We start from the raw sequence: 21,554 nt of genomic DNA on the forward strand, positions 1-21,554 counted from the left end.
ATGATTTTGCGAAAATTATTTTTTGGGCTTTAATGTCAGCTAAAAAAAGATTTAAAATTCATCCTGTATAAAAACCATAGAAAAATAGTTACTAATTTAAATTCTTCACAAAACAGTGAGGTGATATGCAAATGTTTTTCAGAAAAATAATTAAGCTATTGCCGAAATAAATGGACAATAAATAATTTAATAAAATACCTGCAAAGCCAGTGCCATTAATTTGCCTTGAACTAATAGAAGAGAGCCGTGTGATGTGTCTTTTTTTTCTCCTTTATATGGAAGTGATAGGCAATAAATATTTTTTACGTTTAATGCCTCTTCATATATGGAGTTTCTGCAACGATAATAAAAATGGTGATTTGGTAATAAAATAACGTCCGGGTTATAAAGAGTAGAAATAATTGAATTTGAAAATAATATGTACTATAGTGCATAAAGAGTTTCTAATACCTTTTTTATTAAATAATACGGTATGTAATTTTTACTTGCAAATGTTTTTAACAAAATATTTTAATTACGTATTATAATTTAAGCTTCTAAATATTATTTTTCATAGGTTTATTTATCTAGATGAAATTATATCTATATATTGATGAAACTGTTACTGCACATGCATATCTCGGATATCAAAATTTTGAAACGTGCAGCAATATAAAACGCTGCGTAGTTAACGAAATTACTGTGAAAATGTTCCATATTATGTTTTATTTAATCGCAAGCACAAAGGTCGTTTTGTCGAAGATTTTGAATTACAGTCTGTGCTACTCAGTAATGCTGGATACCATTGAATTATATGTTTCAATTCTTTGTGATTAAAGTAAGATTCATTAGTAAAATTCTGTTTGCGACCGATATAATTCTGTAATGTATAACCTAAACTCCGTTGCGTTAGTATATTATAGAGAAACAAATACATGTATCTTTTAAAAATCATACTTACACATTTTCTGTGGCTTTAGGACATGATTTAGGAAATATGATGCCTTCATAAGCAATAAGTGTTCTTCTTGGAAGATCAAAGTAAGAATATCTTGAATTGTATCTGTGAAGTTTAACATATATTATCAAAAATACTCTACAAAGCGGCAATAAATGAATTAAAGTATATAATGGGATTAGTAACGGTAAGTAATTTTAGACAATGCGTGGTTAATATAGTAAAGCTTAACTTATTGAGTTCTTTTTAGAATTTTACGCATTTAAGGAAATATATTGGTTTTGTTAATTATAATTTGGTGTAGATAGCATTACAGATTCAAATTCAAAAATACTTTGGATGATTGACGTTAAGTCTGACACCTGTTCGAATGATAAATGCCTCAGACCTGAGAAGAAAAGGCGAAAGGTAAGGTTTTATAAAAAAATTACTTTAATCATAATTGAAATAACCTGGGTCGAAAACACCATTTCTATAAAGCCATTTATTGTATAGTACACAAAAGGTTTTTTCACGTTTTTTTTTCAAATCTTACTGTAGAAGCTTTCTGAACATTATCTGGATCTGAATGTAAAAGTGTATACATAAAATTTTAACTTTCATAAGAGACAGATAATTTTTTTATTACTTATTGTTAAAATAACGAGCTACCTATCGAGTCCCCATCCAATAGCCGTTGCCGGGAAACCTTTTTCATTGATTGTGAAATTATGCGACACAAGACTAATGGGCGCCCAGCCGAAGCAACTGTTAATCATGGGATTAATTACTTGAACCGCACCTTTAAAAATAAATACTATTAAATTTTTTATAATTTATACAGTCACAGTAATATAAAGTATATATATATATTTGTATTGTGTGTACAAAGCTGAATTTCAATCATAATGTAGACGCCGTCGTATCCAAAGTAACTGTGTGTTAGTGGGACTTAATTCTGCGTCTTGGAAGACTGTTAGTACCAAACAATGTTTAGAAGTGTGATAAAGAACCCCTTGTATGTACATTCAACTAAGTTTAAGAGAGAAAAACGATTTTTTTGGCTGCTATGTCAAATCGTGCCACGTCATGGAAACATGCACGAACGATATATTGCAGTTGCAGTGGGCAGGACTCCTACCGCGCAGAACTAATGGCTGCCGGGACCTGCAGCTTTTGGAGTGGAGACCATGGAATGGCAAGCACAGCGCAGAACGTCCACCTACGAGGTGGACAGATGACCTCGTTGAAGTGATCGGAATACGCTGATTGAAGGCCGGGTACTACCTCACTTATTACTATGGGATATGTATGTATGGGACCTATGCCCAACAGTGGACATCTTGCTGATAAAAAATGATGATAAAAAATCTTGCTGATGATGATAAAAAAATCTAAATTAATTACCGATATTGTAATGATGACGACGTATTTTATTCCGCCTGTTGTATAGCGGGTGCACCAAAGTGCGACGAACGTAGACAATGGAGCGGTGCTCCCACCATTTGTCTCCACAGTATGTGATGTAGGCTGACCGCTCGTGAGCTAAGACAGTTTTGCGATGCCGGGACAAACAGGAACCGGACGCGATTAACCAATAGGTAGTAATAGCTGCGGTATCGCAGTAAATCTAAAATTATCATAATTTATAATACGCAATTACAAAAGTTAGTTAAATTTTGGTTAAATTCTTTGACGTTCATTGTTAAATATCACGGATTTTACATCATAATCTAACTTTGCTAAGAGTTACATAGCGGAGTAACTTAAAATTGTGACAAAAATCTAAGTAAACCAAATTTTATAATAAGGAGGAACATTTCCCATAATCAGAATAATTTTACAACTAACTGTATATTAATTCCAAATTGGTTATTTTTTATTACTTCTAAAATATCCATACTTATTAATAACAAAACATATTAACGTACAAAATTGTATAAATGCTTCTACCTAAAGCGTATAAATTTGTTATTTACACGAATTAACCGACCTACTTTATTTCAATAGAGATAAGTAGCGCATTATGTACATCTAGCTCTACGACAATGAATTACTATAATTATAGTAATATATTATATAAAGAGGATTAAACAGAACAACGTTTGAAATCCAAGGCATGGTATGTGATACAGTGCAGTCACGCGTTGCTTTAAGCTTTCCAATATTTAATTAAATGTACAATGCACATGTGTAAAAAAATTATTTTACACGAGTCTTGTTAGTAAAATACGTTGGCCACTTGGAGAGTTCTACACCGAGCAGTATGCAATTTATCTGTGAAGCTTGAAAATGTTAAAGACTCGTTTCGAATAATGTAGATGTATTTTATACCCGGAAAACACTTAAGACGTAGAAGATAGTGTCATCTTGTCTTGACATTAGTTTGTAAAGTGTAGAAGAAATGATCTTTTTGTTTAAAATATTTGACAAACCGAATCGGTTATATTCAGTACTATTTATAAGGGTGTTAACCACTATCCCTCTCTTTTGAACGAAAAAAAAGTGCATTTCTATTACAACGTTCCTTTTAAAATCTAACGTAGATGTCTTTTATTACGATACGTAATAAATTTTCGGCGACTTCCTACATTATTTCTTAATTTAAAAACTGATAAAGTAAAACAAAAATTGTCTGTTTACAACACGGTTGTCCTTGTCTACTTTGTAGCCGTCAATGTTATGGTGATAAAAAATTAGGCTTAAAAATCATGAACTTGAAATAATTACTAAAATTCACTAACCGACATTGGTTCATAGATATATACGGATAGGTATGGATATTTAGCCCAAACCATGGGCGTTTCAGTATTAAAAATAGTGGTAGGATTGGTCTCATTCAAACGTTTTGTTTCTAATGAACGTGTTTGGTAATTTTCATGTAATCTTTTAAAAATATTTCTTTTCCTGTTTACAATCGATTTAGGTGCTATTATAAAAGTCTCTGAATTATAAACACTATTATTTGTATACGTCTCTGCACTGTGGTTGTTCCACGATTTAATTGCTTGTGTCCTGTTTACGGATATGTCGTGAGGAAAAGTATCATCTCTCTGGGTAGGGGACGATTCGTCCTGATATTTGGAAGTTCTTGTAGCCAAAGTATTATTGTCATAAATTTCAAAAAACTTTATTTTATCATAAATTGTAGTCGATTCTAATGAAATTTCTCCCTTACTTGGTACATCCAATCTATTAAGGGGATCGTTAAAAAATATGCTTAGCCATTGGGAATCGTTGTTGTTATTTCTTACGATTCTCTTATTTGAAATATTTTCCGATGTATTCATTAAACGTATCTTACTATCGTTTGATTGTAAATTCTGTAATTTTTTAAAGTTTTCATTCAAATTTAAATAAAAGTTTTCTGAATCAGAATTTACTTCCTCGTTCAGGTTTCGGTTATTGACGTGAAAAGAAAACATAGGTCGTCGTAAAACTTTTGACTTGGAAGTACTTAAAATATCTCTTTGTAGGTCTTGTTCCAATTTTATGTCGGTATTTTCTTTACCGGTCTCTTGTGCTATGGTGTCCTTAAGTTGTACTTGGTCGCCTAACTTATCAGAATAATAAAACTCTATACAGCTGGGAGTAGAAACTGAAATATGGTTTTTATTTTGGTTAGACTTTCTTGGATTTGTGGTAAAGCTTCGTTCATTTGTTGATATCTCTTTTTGTATAGTTGTAGTATCGAGATCTAAGAAAATTTTTGTCTTTCTCCATAATACATTTACTATTTCATACTGTTTTCCGCTGATTCTTCCAATCTTAAGTTTTTTAACTGTTGGTAGTGTAATGGAAACATTGGCTTTGTTAGATCTATTTACTAACAAATCTTTATTGTAATCCATATTATGTCCTATATCGTCATAGTCATACCTTTCTTCTACATTAGAGTAAAACGTGCTATATCCTTTACTAAGTGAGACACTGATAAATAGACAGATAAAAAAAACGCAAGGTTTTGTTCGATAAAAGGGAATCATTGTAGCAAAAATATTTTCATTAGAAACAAGCAATTTTTATCTTGAAATATGGCTTACAGGTATATTTATAGATTTAAAACAAAGTTAAAATAATTCCCTTAAAAAATTATGACAGTTAATATCTGTAGAAATGGTTACGTCACTTACATGCTTTCTTTTTTGTTATATCTGCAGATTAAATAGAATATTAGAGAATCACAGAAAGCATAACTAAAATTTAAATACTGTTAGTAAAAATAAAACAACGAAAAGCATGTTATGTATCTATGATGACTTCCACTAAATATTTTTACAACCAGACTCTTGATTGTCAAACACTATAAGATTAACCGAGTTAAGTTCAGCGTTGAAAAACCGTGTAAAGCTAGTTTAAGCTTTTTTGTTGTCTGTAATGAGGAGAATAGATTGTAACTGTGGTCCTATTCTCAGGAAAAGTTAAGGTATATAGGTTTTATTATTAATAAATTCCTAGAGCTATTGGCAAATTGGGAAAATCCTCATGAACACCTGAGAATGTTGCCCACGTAGTATCGGACTCTAAAAACCCCATTTGCAAATTCTTCCTACTTTCCAAGTTGACATCGACATGGATATCAATGTCTTTTGTTCAGATCCCTCTTCGTTCTTCTAAGTCAAGGTGTTTCCTCAGTTCTTTTAATATAACACTATGTCTTATTTTACTATTATTTAACGGGCTGGCTTTTTTGTATACATATTTTGTTTTTTAATTTAAGTATCATGACTATGTTCACCATAATCGTTTCATTTTTTTTCTTCTCGGGCCTCTATTCATTTGTTTTGTCTTACAACTTAGTACATATTTAATTATCGCTACTTTATTATATGTATCAGAAAAACTCTAATTCACTGCACAGTAAATAATTTTATTCCACTTTTAATACTCTTATAGGCCAATTAGCATAGTTTCCACTAGAAAATTTATCACTTCGATGGTTATCGAACGAGTGACCGAGCTCCCGACTCAATAATCAAAACACTGTTTCAACTCCACCACTCTCAATCCTTTACTGAAAGTTGTCACAAAAGAGTGACGGGGTCGAGTAGTGTTGCTATTTAAGAAAAATAACACTACCTTTTATAAAATTATTACATTTGTTACCTGTATTGGAATTCATTTCCCATACCTTGCTTGATCTCAAGCTTTGCTCTTTGCCTGGTGTACTTAGGGCAATAAGTTATTAAATGGATTACACTTTTCTTCGCATCTGGGCTGCAGATACACGTCGGGTCCATTTTACATTTGAACATACACAAATAGGAAGAGAAACCACGGTAGCCTGTTAACACCTGAACTAATAATGGGCTTAGTTTTATTTTATTTAATAATTTCTTCACCAGTCTAATATTTGAAAGGAATAATTTTGTTGTTCTTCCGGTACTGCCTGACGTATGTTGCGTCTGCCATTTTACAATGGAACTAAGCCTTATTTGCCTTTTAGCAAATGAAACTGGGAAGGTTTTATAATCTGCAGATGTTTTCCTAAATAGAGCTGCGTCTTTGGTAAACTGATCTGCTCTCTTATAGCCAGGTATACCAATATGGGCCTTCACCCAGGACAACGTCCCGGTTTTCCTTAGTTAGGCAATTTTCTTTATTGCCATCTAAAATCGTGAGAAAGTGAGTGTTAGTCTGAATAGCTGCTAATTAAGTCCAATGCTGATCAAGAATCACTGTTTTTCTCTACTATTTGGAGTGCTTTTTTATTTAATGAAGTTCACCTTGAAAGACAGAGCAATATTGCTCCAATCTCATTCGCGTCGGTGATCTTGTCGGTTATTACGTACCCGGTATGAAATAACCGCCTAAATCGAATAAAAAAATATTCCACAAAATCTGGTAAGCATAGGGCAGCATCACAAAAAAAATTTTTGAACGACACTCTTTATCTGGATGAATAAAAAACAAAAGTATGGAGGGTAGTAAAAGAGTATAATATATTATAATCCTATTACAGTAAAAATATTCTATTCTATTATATGAAATACAGAAAATTCGTTACAGTTTTTAATTTTTATAATTGTAAAGCAGGTTATATAGGTTATTATTACTTTTCTATATTTTGACATAATGTCATGTCATTGTCGGTTTGATTAGAACTAAAAATAAGGACTAATAATTGGACCCCTAAATTCTTAATTATACAGAATTTAATCAATATTTTCAAGTGCAAGAAGATATTATTAAATTCATAAAACTTACAAATCTATCATTTAAAATAACATTTGATTTTAAATCGTTACTACTTGTATTATAAAGATGAATGCCGTACCAATTGCTTTAAACAAGGCTGCTATGCGTAAATATGAAGATCTGGAAATTCCATGTGATGCTATTTTATCAACTTATGTTTGGGTAGATGGATCTGGTATTAACTTACGTTCCAAAGATAGGACATTTGATTTTATTCCGAAAACTAATAAAGGTAACATTAGTTACAACATGTACATTTTATTTATTACAATAGGATTAACATCTTAGAGTGATTTCAGATAAAAAAGATCTGTTAATGATTGATAGTTTTCACATTTTAAAATATTGTGATTGTAATTGTGATATACTAAAAATATTGTGATTGCATATTTCTCTGGATTTTTAAAATACAAAATATTTTTCAAAAATTCATATTGCCTAACATAACCGATAGCTTTGGCTCGATACAATGCTCGTGAAACGAAACAAAGAAAAAACAAAAAACTGTGTGGGTAAAAGCTACTTGGCGGTAAAACTGCACAGCTAGGGGCAGAAAAGTTCCACAACACGGTAATATTAACACGAGCCGAGCGCTCATGTTTTAGGCATTACATTTATGCACATATATTATGTATGGATATATGTATGAATGTTTTCAGTCATTGAAATTTGAATGGGTTAATTTCTCAATGGCTTGTTATTTAGTTCTTTTTACTGTATAATTAAAATGATTCATGTTATTATTTTTTTGGAAATAGTAAAATCCGTAGGAACAAATATATAACAGGGCAAAAGGTTTGGTAATAAAATATTATAAATTATTACATTTCCGTTAGCCGGGCGCACGCGAAAATCGCTTATAATAAATGACGGATGCTGATACTGTAAAATAAATTAGATAAATAATTAAAGCAACTGAATTAAGGAAAGATTGGCGAGGTAAGATTAAGTTCTTGAACATTAATTAATTGTAAAGAAATCGGGCTTGCGCTCAGCTATCGGTGAAGTTAACGATTTATTTAAGCGAACTTTGAAAACTTTTTTGTAGTTTGTTTGTGGACTGTCAGGAAGTCAAATACTGAAACTGAATTAAATTTTAAGATCAGGTATTTCAACACAGTTCTATAACTTTCTAATGATGTAACGCATGAAAATTTTCGCTAATTACAATCTATTCTGTGTTTCCTACGCTAGGTTTAAAAGCTTGGTGAAATTTTTAGCTTATTTTATTTTAGTACAGTTCTGAAGATAGAGGCGAGAGTGTCTTTGCAACTACCGGCTTACTATGTAGGATTAGATTCTGCGATGTTATGTAGTATTTGGTATTTACATTAATTTCAATTAAACATTTCGTTAATTTAGATTTACCGATCTGGTACTTCGACGGCAGTAACACCGCACAGGCTAATCCCGACAACTCTGACACGTTCATTTTCCCTGAAGTGATTTATCATGATCCGTTTAGACGCGGGAACAACATTTTGGTACTGGCGGATACGTACCAATATAACTACGAACCTGCAAGTAAGTTAACTAAATATTTAATGCACTAAAAATAGTAATTCCTTTTAATAACGATTTGTTAATTTATGGTTAATGATTTTAAAACACTATTTATAGTGCTTATATAAGTTATTGGAAATAAGATTGTTTTATAAAGAACGACGAAATAATATAAACAAATTACTTACATACAATATTTCATTGTAATGTAACACTATATTTTTTATTAGAGTCCAATTTCCGAAAAAGTTGTGTAATTCTTTGTGAGAAGAGTGAAGTAGAAGAGCCTTTGTTTGGATTTAATCAAGAATTTTTCTTAACCACAACGGATGGGAGACCGCTTGGATGGCCCCCAGGCGGCTTTCCTGCTCCACCTGGCCCTTATTATTGTGCTATTGGAGCCAATAAAATTGTCGCAAGGGATCTCATGGAAGCCTTCTTTCGGTTAGACTACTTTATTTTTTATTTCTGATTAAATATATATTAATGATATTATTGGCAAGCGGTGGCAACGTTTTTTAATACAAGCGGGAATGGTACTTCCCTTTGATTGTAACGGGACAATTGAAAATGATTGTAACCGATGGGTACAAAAGGTAAAGTAAAAACCTCCTCAGTAAACTGGCATATCTTAAGACCACAAATCTAAAAGACACGCATAATTGACATCCCGTAATCCATCAACACTGTGCTTGCGTAGGCGATTATGTTCCGTAATCTTTTTAGCAAAAATGTAAGAGTCGTCTCAAACTCTGTTAATATCACAAGGCAAATATAATTGTTATATGGCTCAAATGACAATGAATTTCTAAAGTGAAACTTTTTGAACATTATAACACAATTTGTTTTAACTAGGAACGACAGCAGGATTTTTGTTAAGAAATCTTCATTACCTTAATATGTAGGTATTAAATAAAAATTATCAAAAATTTGTACTGTGTAGTGTGAATAAAGGCTTTTTTATCCTATGATTAATAAGGTTTTACACTAATAATTTCAGATGTTGTTTATTTGCGGGCATAAAACTAAATGGAATGAATGCTGGTACTACACCGTCACAATGGAATTTTCAGGTACCTTTTATTTTACAACATTATAATTAATAAATGAAGTAAATTTACTTGTCTGTAAGTAGCCTGGTTTGTCTATAAAAACTCAGTGTCTTCTTTTATCATTGTCATGCTGCATCATTTGCCTTAAATCCACACCAGGTTTAAGAAGGCAAAGAGCTAAGGACGCTAAGCTAAACAGTTAAGTAACTAAATTATTGGCTTCTCTTATAAGCCTCGGCTCAAGTCGTAATGTCGGATTTATTGTACTGGATCTAGAGACGGCTAAGTTTTTCAGCGGCTTAGATAGACGGTTCATGAAAGGACAGAGCGCAAGTGCCGGAGTAAGGCTCAATAAGTTGCTGTAATCGGATTATAGTCACGCCGTAATGCTTAAGATTTGCATACAGTTCAATAGAGTACTGACTTGTAATAGGTATCTCGGAAAATACGATGGTACTACACGCTAGCCTAATTATTATCAATGGCTACAGTGCTTGTGAAGCTCGTATTGCTTGCAAAATATTGTCTGCGGCTGAAATAGGCACCGCACTGTTATCATCGTGCATCTGATATATTTTTACTAAATATATTAAAAAATTAATATATCATTTAGCATCGAAGATTAATAGCATGTTGATTAACTATTTTTTATTATGATATCCTACGTTAACATTATGATTTTATAATACAATTGCTTCTAGTTGGGCAGTTTGATTATCGATGTCAATTCCAGGTGAAAACTTTCGGATTGTAACTAACGGATCGGAAAGTGATTTTGTGATTTATAGAATTTCTACCTTTATCATCCTATGTTTTTGTGCTTAAAAGATCATAACTTTTGATTGGTTTAGCTGTGTTACTAAGAGGGGAAAATAACTCATACTATTTTCTATATTAAATATATGAACATATGAAATAATTCTATGCATCAGAAATGTAAATTGAAAGTAATCTCTGAGAATTGTTTCTGAAACAAGAAAAACTTTTTTAAATGTAACTATTTTGTATTTATAACCAATTATATAGCATTTAGATATTGCAGAAGGTACGATTTACCGGACGACAAATTTAATTGTTTGTATTTGATGTAATATGCGTTGATTTCCACTAATAGACTCTTTGAGTAACATTGACAGATTATTAATTATAATCAGAGAGCCTTCAATAATTGAGATGTAATAATTGAAGGTCCTAAAATAACTTTAATTAATATTTGATTTTTGAGCCTCATTGACATGCTCAATGAGCCTGGAATCAGTAATGAGAAGGTTCATAGACGAAAGAAAAAATCCGACGTAATTCAACGGATTGGCAAGCTGGTGACTGTAGGCAAGTCACATAGCGCTCAGAACAAATGAAGTTAAGATTCTGTTGTGAAGATTACACATTGGCAAGTGCAGTAGCAGTTCATGAGCAGTATCCAGCTGTAGACGTTCAACGTCTGAAATGATGATGATTTGGATTTAGAATTTATTATACTTCTTAAATTTAAATTATAAACATTGTTTATAAATACTACAAGTTGATAAAATAGTGCTTTAATTTGCATTTTTCGTTACTACTTTTATATATCATGAACACGTGTGCATACACAATTAAAATTTAAATTTAGGTCGGTCCGAGTCCTGGCATTCGTGCCGCAGATGATTTATGGATGGCACGCTACATATTAGCAAGATTGGCAGAAGAATACGGCACCGTGGCCACATTTGATGCGCAGCCCGTTCCCGACTGGCCCGGCAACGGCACATTTGTTTATTTCTCATCCAAGGATATGAGAGAAGAAGATGGTATAATGTTAGTAAAAAATCTTCGTGTAGTAATTTCTTACAAATTATGATTTTGTCTTTGAAACTAAAACCCATGTTTTTAATATATTTGTATTTACTGACTAGATTGACATAAGTTTGAAATTTAAGTATTTTAATTTTTTATTAAGGGTGATTGGTTAAAGGTGGAAAGGTTAAAATATATAGTTCATTTACTATCAAATAATTAGTGGCATACCCTATTCAATAACATCCAAATCAATGGTTTTAGAAATAATAAATAACGTAATGATAAAAGAGCAAGAAAAACCAGTTTGAAAATTTGGATTGCTGCATATTAAAATTAATTATTTTTTAATATCTGTCCTAGAAGACTTTCTGCTATCAAAAGTTATTAGACTGTTGAATTTCTATAGAAAAATTATTAATTGTAACATATTTCAGAGTGGCCAAAAGTGCTAAAGATACAGAATGATTGAAAATAAGTGTAACATGTATATAGCTATTGTTGCCATATGCTTATTACTATACATTCAATCTTTTAAAAGGTTTTTATATTACCAATTGTCCTATATACAGCGTTTTAAAGAATTTTTGAACGAGTTTATGAGAAAGATCCATTTTGAAATTATTTGACCAGAAAGAGGCGCTATACGTTTTGTCTTTTCTGGTCGATTAAACTTGAAAATAAAGACGTAAACGAAAACAAAAACTTATACCGGAGTTTTGAGTAGATCAGTCATCGGAATAATGAAGTACAATATTTAAGTGACAGGTTGTTTAATCAACAATGAAGAAAATGAGTTTGGTTGACATTCTCAGAGTAATCGAGCGTGCTATTGATAAATTGTCGCGGCGCCACGGCATACATATTAATGAATACGACGCAAATAATGGTGTCGATAATGCACTCCGCTTGACTGGGAAACACGGAATGCCTCACCTCCGGGATTTTACTGCAGGTACAACATAATAAAATAATAATAAAAAATAATTAATACTCCATTGTGTGTTGGACATCAACATCATGTCAGCCGATAGACGCCCACTGCACGGCATAGGCCTCCACCAAAGAACGCCGGCCGGATCGTTGACTAGTCTTACGCTGCCTGCATTCAGTGTCCACCCAGTGAGAGGCCTATAAACGCTGCGTCTACCGACTCGAGGCCGCCACTCGGGAACCTTTAGCCCGAACGGCACACAGTTACATAAGCAATGTGCTCCGCCGACTGCCAGTTCTATCGAGCAATTCTGCTAGCTTAGTTCTTTTGCGGATTTTCTCGTGTTGGTACACACAACGCTTTAATAAGTTGGTTAATATTGAAAACAACATAATTTTATAGTATAAAGATATATAATTTTATTTTATAAAGTTTATAAAGTTGTAAATAAGAAATGAAAAGAATGTAAATAATTTGTTTAATAGTAAGTAATGTGCCTTCAAAAGAATAAAATTTAAATATTTCTGCTTACGATCTATGTGTGTACATAATATGTAGAAATGTGTTTTACTTTGCTTATTTCAGGTGTAGCAAACCGAAGCTGTGCTGTTAGAATACCGCGCCAAGTCTCCGAAGACAAGCGCGGATATCTCGAAGATCGACGCCCCGCAGCCAATGCGGATCCGTACCGCATTATTTCTATAATGCTCAGAACTTGCGTTTTTGATGAATAACAAAACCTTCATTATTCATATTATTTGTGACGTCCTTTGTATTTGAAAGTAATAAACGTCCTTAATAAACGGAACAAAGATGTTCTTTTTGATCCAGCTTAAGTTGTTTTTGTTAATGTATTATTTATTAATCTTTTTTGTGTCTTAAGTTATCGACAAGCTTGGTCGACTTACTAGAGAATAAGCTTTTGACTTAACGATGTTCCAAAATTCATTAATATTTAAAGGCGATTGCTAACAAAAAAAGTAAATTTATTTTTTGTACAAGAAACTGCCATCACAAGAAGCTGGAACAACTTTCTTTATAGGTCAATTAAAAATCTACTACAGATCTAGTATCGATCAGTTGGGGAGAGGAATAGTATTCAACATTATCAACGGACGTAAGTCCTATACTATTAGTATTTTTATCAGTTTTTAATTTTAGGGCCATCCCAATACAGAATGTTCCTTCGATTATGAAAAATATTTTTATATGCGTAAAAAGTGTAAGCGTAATTCTCAATTTACTTTGCTGGACTCCAAATAACGAATGATTTTCAACCAATGTTCCTATCAATGGATAAGTCTTCCTCGCAATATATTATCTAGGCGAGGGCGCATGTCATAAACATGTAAGCATTACTGAAATCAGTTTAAAGACGAATATAGCCAGTGATCCGAGGTATCGACGAACGTACGCGGATTTGCATTGATATCACATTCCTTGTTTGCACCGCGTCGTATCCTGCATAATATAGATATTTTTTTTACCTTACGAATTCTGATGTCTTCTAGTTATTTTAAGAAATTATTTACGTGAATATTTAGTATTTGTTTGGCTCGAAGCTGACAATGCATCCGCCGTATAGACTTAACCTCGCCTCTATAGATTGATGTTTGCTTCGGTCTGTTCAGAATTCTTTAAGCAGTATCAGCTTAATATCAAAATAGGATTACTAAAACTACTCATCGCGGTGATCTAAAACCTTAAAACTTCTACATGCGGCTTCATTTACTACTTACAAGATGGCAAAAAGTCCTTGTACAAAATGGTACTTTTATACTATATTTAATGTGAGTAAACTTTGAAAAAACCTGCCTCGAATTTTCACATCAAATACGAAAGAACTTTTTCCTCCACCACATATTGATGTGATGATTTGTAATATATAAATAACTGCTTTGGTAAATATGTATAATCGATTACATAAGGTAAGCTAAATGTAAGAGTTTTTGATGTATAATATAAATAACAATATTTAATAGTTATTTATGGATAACCTAAGTATTTACAAATATGTATTTTGGGTTCACTAAATTGAAATGGTTTTGTTTATATTTGACTGTTGAATTTGGTTTTGACTGATGAGTTCGTACGATCAAAAGTTATTGACCTATTCAATAGAAAATATTAATAAAGAGCGCACTTTAAGGCGTTCTCTTTATAAATTGGTTAATAATTAATAGTAAAATTAAATGTTTTTATTAACAATTACACACAAAATTAATTTTCTATTATATTTCATGAACTGAAGTTGTTTTGTTTGTTTAACAACTTAACACGCCTTGTTTTGGTTTGATTGTCATTAAATGTTGGAAACTAGGATTGACCTGATCGAGCAGTTTTCGAGTTATGTGCTTAGCATCACATTTATATAACTAAAAAGGAGTAGACAGACATTATGCTGCGGCAATGTTTTCTTTTGCATATAAAAATAAGTCTCTACGCAAATAGTATGTAACTAGTAATAAAATCTCTTTGACTGTACTATTCGCAACTGTCTGGATTTGATGTCATTAAAAAGGTTTACTTGAAAAAGAAAAAGGCTAGTAGAATTTCGTTTCGAACTTTTCTTGCTCTCAAAAAAGTAAAACCAGTGAAGAAATTAAATTCCTTTAAAAATTTAGCGTTAGTAGCTAAAGACTTCAAAATTGGCTACAGTTTTATGCCTTTATAAAAAATCTGGGTATAAAAAAGCTCTTCACTTGGGTACCACGTGAGCTTACCGAAAGAAATCTTTTTAACCGTGCACTTATTTTCGATTCATTATCAAGGCGTAATAAACCGGAACGGTTTTTGAAGACTGATGTTGAAAAATGGATCACGTACAACAAAAACGTGCGAAAAAAGTCGTTGTCGAAGATCAGTAAGGATTCACAGACTATGACAAAATCCGAGTCTTCTATAAATTCATTTACAGTGTAGTAATTTTTAACACAAACATTCTTTGACAATTTTTTAAACTTTATATTGGATATTTCTGAACATTATGTGGGATACTATTGTATAAGCATATACATTGCCCACAATTGAATGAAGTCGAGCTCTAGTCGAACTTGAAGCAAAGATCGTATCATATTTTCGAAACTTCTGTTCGATACTTTCTTTGTACATTAATTTTGAAGCATAGAACTTATAAAAGCAATTTCTTGTAACTATGTCAAAAGTTTTCTGTCTTTGTATGTTGATATTATCTACCAGTTCATCAGAATCTTTGATTTCAACAACTTTCAGTAACTGGCCGAAAAGTTTTTTGACCTGATTATAATAAATAGAAATAAATTTTAAACTTTGCTTAGAAACCTGAATTTACCGCTATAATATTTGTCAATACAAATGGAAGCACTTAAAGCAATGAATCATTCTAAGGCTCTCGCTTTCCGAGGTAATTTACGATAGTACAGCTTCTGATTTTGATTTATTAAATATATAACAATTAATTTAGTACACCTATATACACTAAAAAGAATGTTAGATATTTTTTTATAAACACCGACCTTTGTCAACCAAAAATTTTTGAGATGTACCTAGTTAATTTATAAAGATATTTAAAAGAATACAGTACTAGAAACACAATTGCGAAATTTTTATAATATTATTACTACCATTAACAGATTTTTGAATTAAATGATTTTTGATTTTGAAGTGGTATTGGCCACATCGCTTCTGCGACCACAAGCCGGTAGATGTCTATCGGCTCTGTCTTATAGCCGGTGTCTGTCGGCTGTTATGGTAATAACATGACTCTAGATTTTACTATATGAATTCGCTACTTGTACAAACGTTTATTAGAATGATACTAATAGTAATTTATGCATTGACATATCACATTACCTACGTACATGTGCATGATAGTTGCTTTTTTAATAATAAATATCCGCCGGTCAAAGAAATTCGATCGTTTGCCAATCAGGGTACCTAAACTTATCTTAAATATTATGATTATTATACCTCTGCACGTAACCTTGGCAATAATTAAACGTTTATGTAAGATTATATGATATCTATGTAAATTAAATTGTTTCTATGTAAATAAAGATAATTTATTGTACGAGAACCATTTAGACGAATGCTAAATTTGATTCTCACTCCCTTTGAGCGGGAAAGGTAAGTTACTAAACTAATTTATGTTACTGAATTAAAATTTATTTCTCATTTATCTTTCTTTTAAGAATGACAAATATTACAGTAAGTCGCAAAGTTTGGATTAAATAAAAGATGTAAAGGATAATTGATAACATTAAAATAAAGTAAGAGAATTACTCAAAATATCATTACTCAGACAGTTACTGCGGTTTTTTAAATAATAGTCATTACGAAAACTCAGAATAATTACTCTTGAGAGTACTCTAGAGAATACTTTACAGATTCTCTAGATCATAACAACTACGCATTTATCGACAAATTAGTTCCACGCAGAAATGGCAGAGCAAAAATTATTTAAAAACATCAAGGCGTTTTCCAATAAGAGTTCTTCAAAAAATTTTTGGTGTTATTTATACGAAGCTTATTTTGTTAGTCTTCTTGACCTACTTGTTCTTTGTTGCGAACAAATTAAATTTCACTGAAAGCATCAAACATTAATGTATAAATACAATAAATTTCATAAAAAAAATTACATATATACTATGTACATACATCGACGAGGAATCCACGTACCTCTTTTATCGTTTAATTAATAGGGTCTTACCAACAGAAATCGTTTTATAATTATCTGTGTTACTTGTGCAAACATTGTTTCAATTTCCTGCAAAATAATTTTATTATATTATCAAAACACTTGAATCCTATAAATACCGTACAGTTTTAACTAATCCTAAAATCTTTAATTATTAATAGTGCAGTGAGAACAACAATTTTAGTGAAAGCATACTAATTATGAAGACAATAATAAATATTGTGATACTTATTTTTACATTTTCTAAATGATTGATGCTTAGATTAAATTTTACGAGGAAGTGATTCATGCCTGTGGAACGATTTCCGTTGAGCATACTTAATTTACTACTGGCTTTCATTCAATTGTATTTTACGTTATCAATACATTGTTTTTAGTAATATTCATGGAACTTGTAAAACATTTAAGAAAAGTTATGTAAAGTCATATTTTACCAGTGTGTGTTCCCGGTGATGACATATGGATTACGTAGTCATGATGTGTTTGTTTACGATAGGCTTTATAAAAAGGTTCAAAGTTACCCAGAAAGCATTAGAGAGAGTTATGCTCGGAACTCTGCTTCAAGATCGCATCAGATACGATAAGATCCGCTGAAGAACCAAGGCTACCGACGTCACGCGAATCGCTCGTCTGAAGTAGTGCTGCACATCGCTTGTGCAACCAATAGCCGTTGGGGCTAAAAGGTTATCGAGCGGCGACAACAAGTTGTTAGGTCCTCGCGGGAATTTACATCTTTGTGGGAGGCTTACGCGTTGCAGTGAGTGCCTATCAGCTGACACGAATGGAAAGAATACAATAACTTAAATTTAATTTTTATTTTGACTATGTGTGTTACGAAAATTATCTTTACAGTACGCAATTCAGATCTATTTTAAAAAATATCTAGGACTATTTCTAGATTAAACTTGTTTCTTTATCTTTTGTGCTTTTATGAGTGTATAATTAAACCAGCCGAGTACTCGCTCGATAAACAAGGCTGCTCACTTATAAAACTACGATGATATACACCTTTGAAGTTTAATAAACAGCCCATCATCACCGCTGGTAGCGGCGCCGCTCAAGTTCTTTTTTCCATGGCCCTTACCTTGTCATTCTTTTCTTAAGGCGCAGTACAGCGGTTACTGTAGCATTATACCACCCAATCTCTCAACAGAGCGTCCGCTTAACAAAATAGGAATTTAACGGTCTTTATATTCGGAGGAACATATATGTATATATATGCGTTATTATGTATTATCCATGGAGATAAAGGCTCGAGTCGAGACTTTCAAAAGAACCCTCAAGTTCAATTGTTATAAAAGGTCGCCAATACCACCTAAAGTTCAGTGATGATGAAATTCTATCAGTTAATCAAAAATGTATCTGAGATACCCTATTGCTAAAAATGTTTTCTGAAATTGCACCTATAATTTATGTTATTCATATTTTTACATTATGTATAAAAATTGTTGTAATTCTTTTATTTTTTACTTCGCTGAAAAGCTTAATAAAACCAAGAAAACGGGATTAATTCAGAAGAAAGGGAACGAATCCTTTTTATACGAAAGGTTTAAGTGATTTCTATATATCACGTGTGTTTCGAAAGGGTATGAAGTAGGTAGAGACCACTTAGTTATTCATATTAATTTAAGTATAAAAACATTTGTTCCGAAGGTAAGTAAATAAAATAAGAAAGTGGTTAAATATATTAAAGATATTTCAAAGCATTTAAACGAGTTCTCTCAGTTCGGGACTCAATAGAGCAACGGAGACGATTTGTCTATGTGTTCGAATGAAAAAATGAAGAGAACTGTAGGTGAAGAAACGTAACATAACGAAACTGGTTGGCAAGTTAAAGTGGAAGTGGACAAGCCAAAAAGCGCACAGAGAACATCTGGGGTTCATCTCAATCTGCTGGGAACCCAAGCTTCTTGAGTGAAGTGGAGACTACGCGATGAAGGCCGCTTTCACCCAATAATCTTTTAGGAAATCTATGGTGCAAGTCAAGTAGTTATAATCCTTCGGCTAAAATGATAATGTTATTTCAAGCGTCATAAAAGCTGTAGTTATTTCATCATGATTTACTCTTTTTGTGCACGAGTTTTAAAACTTTAGACAATAATCCGCTAGAAACGGTCATGGAGTCGCACGAAAGTAACGTGATTTTTTCTTCTACAGATATTAGCGCCCATGTCTTTGTTTTTAGAATTACTATTTATATTTTCGATTTTTCTTTGCTCGCGTTTTTGCACGTCGCAGTGTTTACTCTCCTTTAAACTATTTCCTAATTGAAATCTTAGGTTCTTAAATCACTGGTGTCTTGTTTGTTTTTCGCGACGTCCTAACAATATCCAGTTTTTAACATGAGAGTAGCAATTCGGAGTAGGAAGTGGTCGCATAACTAAGTTGTTGTGATGTCTATAAAGTTTTATTTTTCATATTGCGGAATGATTTCAATAACAAAGCTTGTAATATTTCTAGAGCGTCCTCTTGAATTTCTTTCATAAGAGCAGTTCCCGCTATTGTGCCTGAACAAATAACATGAAGCTCAATAGACTCTTAATATCATTTTATTTTCTCTTATCATACTAATAATAGACTTTTTTCAGGATCTAGGTCTTATCGTCGCCAACCTCGTTTTAGAATTTTGTTAAGATGCTGCTAAAAAAATGTTATTTTTATAAATCATTGTAGCATTGTGATCAGAAAACGTAATTAAAACACCTCGTAGATATTATTTATATTTTATGTAGCCAAGAAAAAATACTAAGGTAAATTTTTTACGTTAAAATTACTTTCACGATTTTACCTTCGTATTACTGTGTTCGTAGCACGCAGTGTTGCTCAATAAATAACGTGTTGAGCAGGGTGAAGTTCTTTAATTAGGTACAAGAAGTAATATCCTAGACCATACTGTATTATTGAAAAATAAGAGTGTTTTTTCAAAAGAATAAAAAGAATTTTTTGAGGTTTGATTTCATCTTACCAAGACTAAGGAAAGGCTTGCTCTCCAATGTTGTGCGTGGGGGAGGATGTCGATAAAAAAAATAATCAATCGAATTATTTTGATAAGAACAAAATCGATTTGCTACAATGTTGTCGGTTGCTTAAATTGAATAACCAAAAAAAAGCAATCTCTCCAAATGAAATTATGGATTTATACATTTCGCGGCGGATATTCCGGATAAAGGGAGTAAATTAATAATTTAACAAAATACAACTAAAGATTTTTTCTTGTTCGTTCACCAGCCAGCGACTGAAGTAAAATGGTAAATGTGATATCTTACACCAAACACTAGTACAAAGTTATACACTTTAAAATTTTAGGTTAACCGTATACAGCGCTGTACCATCTTCAATCCACGATAAATGTAAATGCCATTAAGGAAAACAGTAACCTCCTATCAAGAAAAAAACTACTTGTATACAGTGATATTTCGTTTTCACGTAGAAAAACAACGAGACTCAACAACTCAAACTCTCAAAATGCTAAGAGTAAGCCTTCATGCAGTGTTACACAGCAGGTTTCGTGTTTCTATTATTGAAGGCTCGTTTCAGTTCAATATCATTACTTTTCTTATCATATTTCTTATTTGCAAATATGCATAAACTAGTACACAAATAGCAAAGCACCAAAATCATTTATCATCTACACTATTTATCAACTTTGTTGATTTAGGTAAGAAAGAATAAAGGGAACTTTTAGGATAGATGTTCACATTTTTTGTTTTCATTTGTTTTGCACCGACGTTTGTTCTATTTTACGAAACGACCATGGCCTATTTGGTTCCTTAACATTCTTTCCGAATTAAGAAAGAATTTGTTAAAAAATAGCTTTGTTTAAAATCGCACATTGGTCATAATTTTGTGTTCCTATTTCAAAATAACGACACACTACGTAATATATTGTAGATCTTTTTCCATATAACTGTGTAAAGGAGTTTCAGTAGCTATGTCCTATACATTTTAAATTAGGAGATATTAGGAGAATTTAAAGCAAATAGTCGAATTTATTGAATAACTTAAATCTGTTTCTAAAAAGAAAGTTTCATACGAATAATATGTAAAAAGAAAATTGCTCCAAAAAAAAAAGGAATCTGTTTCCACAAAAACAGTATAAAAATGCTCTAACCGAAAACTTAGTATAATACCCATTATACACATATATAACACTCTTGAGTTTACATTATACATCTCGCTAGCGCTGTAAATCTAATACGGAATCTAACTCTTGTGAATTACTCCTTCGTGCAAGAAATTAATGCCGCGACCACCTCGCCTTGATGCTGCTACTTGCCATGATGACTTTTTCCGCAAAAGATCTACAAAAAAGTTATTAAAAATATCACTCTAGAGACATAAACCTCTTAGAGAGCAGAATCGTAATTGACCACGTGACCTCCAAGTGGATTTGTGGGCGGATAAATTTACAAGTTTTGGTCCTAGAATATGCTTATTCCGTTATTGTTTGAGAATATTGACGATGTTATAAACGTTGGAGAAATAATATATAAATAGCCT

General features: G+C 32.1%; 1 protein-coding gene across 1 annotated transcript; it reads left to right on the forward strand.

Annotated features, from left to right (window-relative positions):
• The first annotated feature begins 7,180 nt into the window (after window positions 1-7,180).
• Window positions 7,181-13,113, forward strand: LOC137931122 (glutamine synthetase 2 cytoplasmic-like). The gene is made up of 7 exons (XM_068774522.1): window positions 7,181-7,346; window positions 8,477-8,638; window positions 8,848-9,061; window positions 9,618-9,690; window positions 11,282-11,466; window positions 12,261-12,400; window positions 12,965-13,113. The coding sequence occupies exons 1-7, from the start codon at window positions 7,181-7,183 to the stop codon at window positions 13,111-13,113; spliced, it is 1,089 nt and encodes a 362-aa protein (XP_068630623.1).
• Window positions 13,114-21,554: the final 8,441 nt, after the last annotated feature.

Source organism: Battus philenor, unplaced genomic scaffold (assembly GCF_028537555.1).
Source record: "Battus philenor isolate CCGP_79_NKW_IND1 unplaced genomic scaffold, ilBatPhil1.0.hap1 SCAF_7, whole genome shotgun sequence".
Taxonomy (NCBI): domain Eukaryota; kingdom Metazoa; phylum Arthropoda; class Insecta; order Lepidoptera; family Papilionidae; genus Battus; species Battus philenor.

Excerpts from the sequence above, each read along its gene's own strand:
- LOC137931122 (XM_068774522.1), top strand. The coding sequence starts at position 7,181 with ATGAATGCCGTACCAATTGCTTTAAACAAGGCTGCTATGCGTAAATAT. Across the intron at positions 7,347-8,476 it reads TATTCCGAAAACTAATAAAG|ATTTACCGATCTGGTACTTC; the intron begins GTAACATTAGTT and ends TCGTTAATTTAG. Across the intron at positions 12,401-12,964 it reads CCTCCGGGATTTTACTGCAG|GTGTAGCAAACCGAAGCTGT; the intron begins GTACAACATAAT and ends TGCTTATTTCAG.